Source organism: Amphiura filiformis, chromosome 3 (assembly GCF_039555335.1).
Source record: "Amphiura filiformis chromosome 3, Afil_fr2py, whole genome shotgun sequence".
Classification (NCBI taxonomy): domain Eukaryota; kingdom Metazoa; phylum Echinodermata; class Ophiuroidea; order Amphilepidida; family Amphiuridae; genus Amphiura; species Amphiura filiformis.
Window position 1 is genome coordinate 8,787,487 of NC_092630.1, and position 12,004 is coordinate 8,799,490.

Sequence of the window (12,004 nt, forward strand, 5' to 3'; positions counted from 1 at the left end):
TGAAGATGACAACGTTGATGAATGCTTTTTAAAAGGTAAACACAGAAGCAAAAACTTGACATATCCTTCGCGAAAGTGTTTGTTAGTCGCCGCGTATATGATGCAGTTTATACTAGAATTAGAGTGCGCTAATACAACTGACATTTTGAAAACCCACTTTGGCCATGTTCCGTAGAAAAAGATCACGAAGGCTGTGAAAGGTGCCCACATCAAAATGAATACTACCCAGATGGTCGCAATAGAACGGAGGAGTCTCAGATCAGTTTCTTTAATCGTCTTGTCATTGTCCATTTTGCCGATCTTTGTAAGTTCCTTTCTTACTGATCGAGCAAATATCAAAATACGAAAGTAACAGAAAGTTACCAAAATCATAGGGGTACATATGCCCAAAAAGGTGAGATAGAGGGTAAAATTGTAACCAGTTAAGAGGTTAAAAAGGCATAGACCACCTTCAGTGTTGAACGCACGTCCTCCTCCCCAACCGACGAAGTTTGGGAAGTCAAGACCAAAACAAAGAAGCCATAAACCAAAAATGTAAAATGGCATCTTTCCTTTAGTGTACATGTCATAGTAAAGTAACCTATGACAAATACAGATATACCGGTTGATACTGATGGCGGCAATGTTCCAGATAGAACACATACAGCCAACGATACACATACAAGCGATAACCTCACAAAGTGTAGGGTATTTGTAAAAAAACTCGCCATTCGTTACTGCTCCTACCAAGTTAAATGGACTGATAATGCCAGACACCATGAGATCAGCGATAGCAAGATTAGCGATGAAAACATTGCTAAGAATTCGCAATTTCTTATGAACCAGAACGGCACCTGTAAACATAAATGAGTGTATATAACAAATTAATTTTGTATAAAGACAATGAACTTATAATAGTCAAGAATCTTTAAACTCCAAAAGTGTGGCAAAGTGGAATAAGTATTTTGCTTTAAAAAGGAAAACTTCAATAATACGTACCAATAACTAAAATGTTTCCAACTGTCCCGCAAATTGCCATGAGCGATAGCAAAACAAGATAGCCAATGATAAAACCATTGTTTTCAGATGAAATAATTTTATCATTTGCTGAACTTTCATTCTGATCTTGGAAATATTCCATAGCGTGTAATCCTGCCAATTGTGTAACTCTGCGTCTGTTGAAATTAAGATATGGACATTAGTTTAATAAGTGTTGGTTTTTCGTCTTAGAACTTGGGCTCACATTATTGCATTGATTTATTGAATTGAAATTTATTATCAACGGTTTCAAAAAGGTCAAAGCCCATTGAATAATGTTAATCCTGATCTATTTTGTGATGTTACCCAGGGTGCAAAACCACCGAGATCATGGGCGTCAATCCGAGGGGGGGGGCAGAGGGACATGCTCCTCCAGCTTTTGGCAAAATGGCCCATTTTTTGTTCTTTTGAGTCACTTTTTGACAAAACAGCTTATATATTTCCCGAATAATTTTACCTTGGTAAACTTGGTAATACATTTGTATAATTATTTGCAGAACATATGAAAATCAAAATAATACTTAACTTCGTTTATGTGTGAAGAAATACTTACTTAGACTTGCTTCCGACCGAGTATTGAGTTGTGAAAAGTCAGTCGTCAGTGATCTCATATGCAAGTTTATAAGCTGTCAATGATAAGCAACATAAAGCGAACTGCTTAAAGCAATGAACAGTGCTGCTATTTATGAGTAAGGGTAAATTGAATACTGTAGTTAAAGTTTGCGTGCTATTGCAAGTACGTCGTGCTTCGACAGGCATCTGATTGGTCGCGTGGCAACTTAAATGGTTATATCTACAACTGTGAGGATAATAACTATACTTCAGCTTGTATTAAATATGCAGGGAAAATCTTTGTTACGATAATCAAGTCGTACGTTGAAAAGTTGCATTCTAAGAGGCCTCGTGTCGCAATCGTGTGTGACAACGGAAAATGTAAACCACTGCAACAGTCCGACACGCCGCTAGTCCGAATCTGAAAACACTTTTTCAGTCCGACACGCCGCTAGTCCAAATTCGAAATACACTGCGCTAGTCCGAATCAAATATTGTGTCAATACTTAAATAACATTATGTTAAAATATTTGAACCCAGTAAACACAGAAATGTTCTTAAAATGTTTTTTTCAAAACCTTTTAATAACATTTAAATGTCGGGTTATATAAAGGTTATGAAAACGTTTTTAAAACGTTATTGAAAATATTTTGGGCAAACATTTTTCAAAATATTTTTTCAACCTCAAAATAACATTCTGTTTAGAATGTTTTGTATCAAGATTTCAAGAATGTTTTTGGAATGTTATTAAAACGTTTTTATACCCTTTATATAACCCGACATTTAAACGTTTTCTGTAAAACATTTTTGTTTGCTGAGCAGTAGATTATCAAAAATGTTTTGTAAGGTTATGAAAACGTTTTATACTCTTAATATACCCTTTATATAACCCGACATTTAAACGTTTTCTGACAACCTTTTATAACCTTTTGCGAATGATGTCGAAAACGTTTTGTGTTTGCTGGGTGTGCTAGCGGCGTGTCGGACTAACGCCCTGTACCCAAGATAAGGGTAATGTGTTCTATTATTTTCATTTTACCTCATTATTTCTGTTTCAAATGACAAGAAACCCGTACAGCTGTTTACTAATATTATAAATATTTTCATAATCTTTGGCAAAGAATAACTAAACTGAAATCGTATGTTAGACCTATGGCTTAACAAAAATACAAGCCGAGTTAAATGAAAATAAAAAGTACCATAGAGCTGCTCTACCAGGTTTCGACTCAGGGAATATGGAGTCTATTGCTTAAGGCCCGGTCACACTATGACGGACGATAAGCAACGAAAGGTGACGAATGTGAAAATCACAAAATGTTGACGGCAAAGCGACGTCAAAAAGAGGAAAAACAAGATTCGCTGACGAGTGGGAACGACCTTTGTCTGGACGATGTCTCGACGGAGCCCGACAACAAGCAACGAGGTCGGACGGCTGGCAGCGGATTTGCTTGCGGCAAGGAACGGCAGCTGACGGTGGATTGCGGCGATGATGACGTGACTCAGCGGCCGACATCAAAGCCTGTGTTTGTGCGGGTCGTATAGTCCACTTTGGCGTTTCCACTATTCACAACGATTATCAATATCAATGATAATCAAAAATATTAACATCAATATGAAAAATAATCAAAAATATTAAAATCAATATAAATAATAATCCAAACTATAAATATCTATATCAATAATAATCAAAAATATTAACATCAATATCAATAATAATCAAAAATATTAACATCAATATCAATAATAATAAAAAATATTATACATATCAATAATAATAATTTAAAAAAATATCAATATCAATAATAATCAAAATATTAAAATCAATATCAATAATAATCCAAACTATTATATCAATAATAATCAAAAATATTAATATCAATAATCAATAATGATCACAAATATTATCATCAATATCAATAATAATCAAAAATGTTAATATCAGTATCAATTATAATCAAAAATATTAACATGTATATCAATATCAATAATAATCAGAAATATTAATATTTTTGATTATTATTGATATTTCTTTTTTATATGAACTTCAAAATTGCATCGTGCCGGACAGTCTATTGAAATCGAACTGACGTCAAAAAATGTGAAAAATCGCACAAAAAGTTTAAAATCGTGGACCATCGTTTAAAAATCGTAACCCATCGCAGACCACCGTTACAACGCCGCAGGTACTCGCAAACGACCCGCCACCAACAGTCAATATCCGTCACTCTCCGGACAAAATTCGCAAGTCACTGTCGCACCAATATCGTTACAATTTCGTTACTTGCCGCAACGTGTCGTCAGGGTTCGAGATGTGACGTCACTTGCCGTTGATTTTTCGTCAATGGTCGTTGACAACGACTACCAACGAAATTGTGACGACCTCAAAACGACTAGAGACGGCTTCGCACGGTATGGAAACGTCAAAGAAATGAGGGTTGCGGTCTCCAACGAAATTTGAACGGAATCAAAACTACTTTTTTGTCGTCACAAAATTTTCAACATGTTGAAAATTTGCCGACGAACGCGACGAATAATATCGACCGTCTGCGGTCGCTAACGGATTCGTCAGCGACAACTAACGGCAACCCACGATGAGTGACGGTAAATTCAAAATTGCAATTCGCAGCTTAACGTCGCTTGCCGTTCACCCCTATTCGTCATAGTGTGACCGGGCCTTTAGGCGTCCCATTTAAACGAAAAATATCTGGCGTTGAATCGGGCGTTGAATTTCACCGAGATAATGAAAAAAAAAATCGATCGGGTTAAGGACCTCTAATATGATAAACAATTTTTGTCGAACAAAAGAGGTCACGCTGTTGCCGTCGTATTTTTTAATTGTTAATTACAAAATATTTCCAAATAATGCTTTGTAACCAAAAAAGGTTAATGGTGATATCTGAGTATCAACATGTTCAAGAAAGATATTTTAAGTGGCAATGTAGTAAAATATGGGTCCCTAAATCTTATTATAATACGTTTAACTCTTAGCATTGATTTTTTGGTATTGTCATTTGTAACCTAGAAGACAATAAGTCTGTAAAATGAGGTTCGGTGCCAATTTGGCGTCATATATAAATTATATTAGGGCTATAAATTGTTATATATATTTATCAAACTAGGTCAAAAATGTTTTAACAAAATTATAGTTATACAAATTTCTTTATTTACTGTTTACCTATATTTGTCTCTTATATAGATAGAACATGTACGTCATGGTCAGCATCAAGGAGGTTCGAGATAGAAAGGAGAAGAAATAAATTACCTAATGCTTTGTTCCTTTGATGCCGATTAGATTTTATGGTAGGCTATTTAGAAAAGTGGTACCATTGTTTCGAACAAAGGGGTTCCGCCATTCAATTGGTCACTGATCCGGCATCATATAAACGTTTTACACAACAGGCGAGTATCAATAAGTGACCACAATACAGTCATGTTTAAGGGCAGTCATGTGTAAAGTGGTACCATTGTTCTCATGTATCCCAAATGTGTGCGTGTGTGGGTCTGAAGTCTACAAGGGAGGCTTTAGCTGTCGATGCAACATACTGCAGTTACTGTCCGTTTTCCTATTACACAATACACAGTGCTCTCACCATTCACGCGTGACCTCTACAAATAGTGTATGTTAGAAGTATATGATATTGCCTAGTTAACGTCACTGTGTGAAAAATAACCGGCCAATATTTAAAGTGTTCTCTGAAATTCTAGAAAATATTGTTTTGTAACATGTCCTAAATTTTTAGCTAATTTAGGTGTTTGGAAATATTCGCACTTAGTGTATATTATAGGTAATAGGACATTGCCTTAACGTCACTGTGTGAAAAATAACCGGCCAATATTTAAAGTATTCTCTGAAATTCTAGAAAATATAGTTTTGTAACATGTCCTAAATTTTTAGATAATTTAGGTGTTTGGAAATATTCGCACTTTTGTGTTTTAGGAAGGATATGTAAACGACAGATAAAATCAAAAATATGAAGAAATTATTTCCAACCCGTGTTAAGTCAACAACCATTATGTTTCTGATTTTCAAGAATGCTGGTTAACAATAAGCAGACTTTGCTTTATAATCGGTTACCCAACTGAAACTATAATACCAGCTCAATGCGATACCGCACAGGTAAAACAGAAACATGTGTAGTGTGGATTTAACCAGAGAAGATCTGATTTAATCAGTTAAACTGTTTTCAATTAGTGTTATCTTGGTTTAATAGTTTTAATGGGGTTTAAGTCCTGCAAAGGTCGTGGTGAATTCTACTGTAGACATGACTGCATCATGATCATCTTTACCACCCACCTGACTTTAGGCGCTTCATTTAAATAAATTTAATGCTTTTGCTGATCGATTACACTTTAGAATGTATTAAGGGGTACTACACCCTGGCCGATTTTAGGGCCGATTTGGGGCCTATTTTTGCATTTTTTTCAAAAAATTATAGCTTATTGGTGGCAAGTAAGATATGTATATTATAGGGGCAAGGACTACAACTACTGGAATTGGTATATTGGAAAATGTTGCCAATCAATATTCATGAGAGTAAACATTCAACGTCCAGTGTGCCAAATTAGGTGACTTGTGTTTGGCAGGTGTGAAATACATAATGTTTGGGCGTTTTAATTACAAATGCATCAGGGGCTATTTTAGAAGAAAAAAACCCACTGCAAGTTGGCAAGTGTAGTTACTTTTGTCGCAGTGGTCATCAGAGCGGGGGTCAGTCCCGATATACCCATTACACGCCTTTGGCGATTCGCCGAACGCGGGGAGCAAGCATATAGTAAACTGTTTTTCACTGCCGAAAATTCAAAAACGTTGCTCTTTACAAGAGTTATAGGGGACGATTTATAGTCAGGATAGTTATGATTAGTATTACATTTAAAGCCTGTGGGACTAATCGGGGCATGCTAATGTATACCTTCTAACGGTTTGTTTTAGTTTGTTTCATAACTTGGTTATTTCGGCATCGTTTGTAACACGTTAAAATCTAAATCACTATTTCAAAATCTTAGGAAATGTCTTATTTCATCAGAAAAAATATAATTTTTGACAACTAAGTTGATTATTGTTGACCTGATACGTGACAAAGGAAGACATCTGTCTGCTTCAGCTCTTTTTCTAAGATTTTAAAATAATGATTTGGACTTGAATTTGTTTATATCAATTGCGGTCATTATGGTCACCTTGATTTTTGAAATCGGTCGACGACCCTCACTTTGGCTGACAAAACGTTATAAACAGATTATATTTTTGGTTTTGGTTTTGGTAAAAATGTTTAAATAGCATTGAATGTCGAGTTTAGAACATTTTGTATAAAAAAACCACTACAACAACATTTTTAAAATGTTGTCAAAATATTGTAAAATGTTTTTGCAAACATTTTCGCCAAATATTTTGTCAACACTTAAATAACATATGTTAGAATATTAGCAGTAAAGATATCAAAAATATTTTTGAATGTTTGATTCATGAACTGATACCTTATTGTTTGTGATAACTGTAGTGATTTTCTTTTATATGAAACAAAACAAGTTTGTTTGACTGTTTAATAGCCGAAATGATTTGCTATAGCTGAGATTCCCTAGGATTGGCCTGGGCGCACTTATATTATGATGTCAGACGTCTTTGACTAATGTTGGTATAACAAGACCCATATATTAGCTGTTGTTGAGAAGGTTAAACTCCTTGGTGTTATGATCCAAAACAATTTATGTTGGGATGAACAAGTTGATTCCATGTATGCGAAGGCCAATCGTAAACTCTTCATGCTCCGTAAACTGAAGGAAGCATCTCTCTCACCCGAGGAGTTGTTATTGGTGTACAAGGGGTACATCCACGATCCACCCTGTTTTAGAGTATGCCGCCCCACTTTGACATTCTGGTCTTACTCATAATCAGGTGGCCCAGCTTGAGAAAATTCAGAGACGTGTTTGCAAATACATCCTTGGTAGAAAGTATACTACCTATGCAGATTCCTTAGCTACCCTTGAACTTCATTCGTTGTCTGAGAGGAGACAAAACATCTGCAAGGAATTTACCCTGAAAGCAAGCACGTCTGTGAGGTTCTCACACTGGTTTCCACCTAGTAAGTATCACTCCCACATGACTCTCAGAAGACAACCAAAATTTGACTCTTTTAGATGTAGGACCAACAGATTTCAAAATAGTCCCCTACCATTTCTCACCAACATCCTAAAAGCAATGTAGTTTGTTTTTTATTGCCAGTCATTTTTTGATATTGTTCCAAATCCAGTCAAGTGCAATTATAATGTGTTCTTATTTATTTGTATGTTTTTTAATGTTTGAGTGTTTTAATTACAAATGTATGTATTTTTCATAATGCTATTTTTAATGTAAATGTCATGCAATTCAGCCGTTGGCTGCTATGTGATTTCTAATAAAATATACAATATACAATATAGCGAATAGAACATCATCTAGGATGCTAGGGGTTTTGAATAGAAATTCAAAGAACCCATTTTGTGATGCGATCAAGCAAAATCAGTCGGAACTCAGAAATATTCAATTTTTAGTTTGAAGGCTGAATTTTGCAGAAAACCCCATTGAAATAACCAGTTCCAAAGATAAGAGCAATTAAAGAGTTTCCAAAACAAAAGGAAACAAAAGGAAATATTGCCTTTGTTTGGCTATATCTCAAAATCAATATTTCCGAGTTCCGACTGATTTTGCTTGATCTCATCACATTTAGGAACGTGTAATAAAAAACTGCCTCTGTAAGACAAGGGTTAATGCATTCATTTCATTTATTCAATCTTCCATTTATACATACGTCGTATATACAATCTCCTTGATTAAGTTCAGACTATTGGTAAATTAGGGGCTGTGCAATAATTACCAGCCCTGGGGAGGGTAAAATGGGGGGAGGCAAGACATTTTGGCGAGCCGAAGGGGGGGGCAAGCAATTTTGGCAAGCCGAGAGGGGTAGTGATTTTTGGCACACATTCTTGGGGTGCCTTTTAAATAAAACGCTCTAAAAAGGCTTAGAAAAACCGTACGGAAACGCTTAAATATGCAAATTTGCTTGCTCGCTGCGCTCGCAACATATATATAGGCGATTTAAGATTTACAAACTGGGATCCCAAAATTTGGCATGCACAAGGGGGGGGGGGCAAAGTTTTTTTGGCCGGCAGAGAGGGGGAGGGCTAGCGATTTTTGGCGGGCCGAGAGGGGGCAAGCGATTTTTGGCGAGCCGTTTGGAAATTTTACCCCCCCGGGGGGGCTCATAATTATTGCACAGCCCCTTATGTTTAAGTCAATAATTCATTCACGTTTTAGGCGTTTCATCTCCCGATCGGAAGGCTTCATTAGTGAATATGAATTATGTATACGACCAGCTATTGCAAAGAACTGGACACTCTGGAAATGAGAGTAGGAGTGTTGCTGGTTCATCGCATTACTCACTGATGAAATGTTCCGAGCGGAGGATGAGCTTTGAAAATCAGAGATTCACATTGAACTTCTCCCTTATCAGATTTTTAAACGACCGCGTAGCGATGTATATCGAGTTAACATCATTAGACTACTTTTAATTGATAACCACTTTGACTTTGCGTTTAGGTGCCTCAGAATTTAAAAAATTTCAACAGTTGCAACTGTGACAAACATGTTCCTCATTCTCATTTTCAGTAACACTCGATTAAAATAAACAATTTCGGAGATCTAGACACATTTGACATTTATGTTGTGTCTGATAAATTATCAGAACGTTATATATCTGAAAGGAGGCGACTCGTAATAAGCTTATAAAAGATGGAACATATTTCAATTCTTGAATTGTTAAATTTCAATAGATGCAAATCTTTGACAAACATGTTCCCCCATTACCATTTTCAGTAACACTAAATTAAAATAAACAATTTAATAGATCTAGACATCTGACAAGAATAACCTACGAGAACCGATTGTCACTATTTACATTCAACTTCCAAAGATACAGCTTACCCCATCCAAATGTAGATTTTGTTATCAGGTGAAAGCTCACATTTTTCTCATTAATATATTGAAATTAGGCGTTCCATATCCGTTTAAATCGGCGTTCCAAAGAAATCATCAAAAAACTGTCAACTTAGTCTAAATTGTGGTATACCACGATTTGAAACACCTAATTTCAATATGTTAATGAGAAAAATCCTTTATTTGCTATCAGTTTATTACAGGATCATGATGGTTGTCATTTATATAAACACTGTAGACTACCAGTATCAGGCTGTACAAATGTCAGTAATTCTATAAGGAATTAGTCACATTTACAAGGAACAATTATTACGTGCTCTTTTTACCTGAATGCTCGAAAGGGACGACTTTTTGTTATACATAAGTTTTAAAGAATTCGTTTTTCCAAATATATTGGGCCACCTTCCTTTAAAGTTGCTTAGTTGACTTTGAGTCTGACATCTGTCTGGAAGCTCCACATTTCTGATGAGTCCAACGCAATCTGATAGCGGCGAGACGCCTTTAGATTTAGTTCTCATCATATTATATCTGCCATATCATCCGTCGTTTTGTGGTGCAATATTGTTTCTCAGGATATCAATGTTGTCTATTGGTATTTGTAGGTAACATTGGGATGTCAAAAAGAACCGACTTAGAGGAAAAGTATACAGACAAGATCTGGCAAAAATTAACATCTGGTCATTTTGTGCTTGCCATTTAAAGCCATATTGTAACATTTGCTGAGGATGACGCTCTCAATATTTTTTTAAAATGATGTTTTTTAGTATATTCAACTAAGGGGCCGTCCATAATTTTCGCCATTTTCACTTACGTACAAAGCGTACGTAACTTTTTATCCCCCTCCTTCCCTCGAGTTACGTACAAATAAAATGGCGAAGGATTTCCGTGCGTATATGCCTCCTACGTACTATAGCAAAATTGAGATGTTGGGTCGGGGTTGGGGTTGCGGTTAGGGTTTTGGTTAAAAGTTCGATTAGGTTTAGGGTTAGGGCTAATGTTCTGGATTAATGTTTCTACAGATAAGTTGAGAAATGCTGAAAAACTTCCCTTTTAAACCATATTTTCATGTTAACGAGAGCCACCAATAAATTAAAATATAGTTTAAAATGCAGCCCGAATCTAAACTAAATGAATAATGCACCCCAACATCTGCTGAACATCCCACTACTCTCTTTTCCACTAAGAACCCCCGGATCACATCATATATAGGGGGAACCAGGCGGACCCCTTCAATTGGGCATGAATTTTGGTACTATTACAACATGCGTGCACCACGTATGTTATTGCAATGGGTTTCGTAGTCTTTTGTCGCAACACTGACAATCCACACTGACAATCCACACTGACAATCCACACGTCTGCCAATAATCCTAGCGCAGATATAAAATACTTTTTAAATGTATTTTGTATGAATGTACAATGTAAAATAGGACCACTGTGCATATTAGACAAAAAAAGTAAAGAGAAAATCATTGTTTGCATGGCATGTTATAGAAATTGAGCAATATTTTAGGTCAATTGGTTATAAGTTATGAATAAAATATTGAAAAATACCATAATTTTTCACTTTCATTTTTGTTTATTGCTCAAACAAATCGCCATTTTTCTTACGTACACATGCCCATGATTTTTACCCCCTCCCTCCCTCTTATGTACGCTTTGTACGTAAGAGAAAATGGCGAAAATTATGGACGGCCCCTAACATACCCTGCAAAAATAAAGACTTTAGGTGCTGAAGTTTTGTGTATACTATTTAAATAATCTAAAAGGCTGTGATTCAAAAGTTGTTACTGTAACCAAATTAACTTTGGCTTCTTTGCGAAGATTCAAATACAATGACTAAAATCAGGAATTGTTTTGAGTATAAGATACTCAAGTAATCCTAAACTAAATAAATATTCATATATGAAGGTAAAACTGAAAATGTAACATTTTGTGCGGTCACGGGCTTACTTAAAATATTTAGATTCTTAACCAATAGCACGTTTTTTTGCTTTGTAAGTGGGTCACATTATTATACATACATTATACATGACCAGGAATAAATGATTTGCGCCAAAAAAATAGCAAATTTCACGGAAATGCGCGAAAAAACACCCCAACCAATTGCGCGGAACTTTTATACATAAAACACTCATATAAAACAGAGGAAGAAGGAAAAAACATATCAAAATATGAAATTATACACCGTGTCATGTAGGATACATAGTGTTAGCATTATGTTATCTATATCACACAATCTGTGGCAATTGTTGAACACTTTTAGGCATTTTGGCAGCCACTTTTTACACTTTCAAATCATATTTCGCGTGAATACGTCACGGAATCACTATTTTAATCCCTACTATACTGTACATCCCCAACTATTAACGCGCTCACCTTTCTGAATAAGGTAAATAATGCACTTACTTGGGTGCCACTAAGTCTCTAACAAACTCAGTAACTGAATGCACGCGTGTACTAGTGTGG

General features: G+C 35.7%; 1 protein-coding gene across 1 annotated transcript in view; it reads right to left on the minus strand.

Annotated features, from left to right (window-relative positions):
* Window positions 1–982: 982 nt before the first annotated feature.
* LOC140147985 (protein mono-ADP-ribosyltransferase PARP14-like) overlaps window positions 983–12,004 on the minus strand; it is a 46,945-nt gene continuing 35,923 nt past the window's right edge. The window contains exon 16 of the mRNA XM_072169804.1: window positions 983–1,154. Within this exon, the coding sequence (XP_072025905.1) occupies window positions 985–1,154 (170 nt within the window). The 3' untranslated portion in view covers window positions 983–984. The remainder of the gene's footprint in view (window positions 1,155–12,004) is intronic.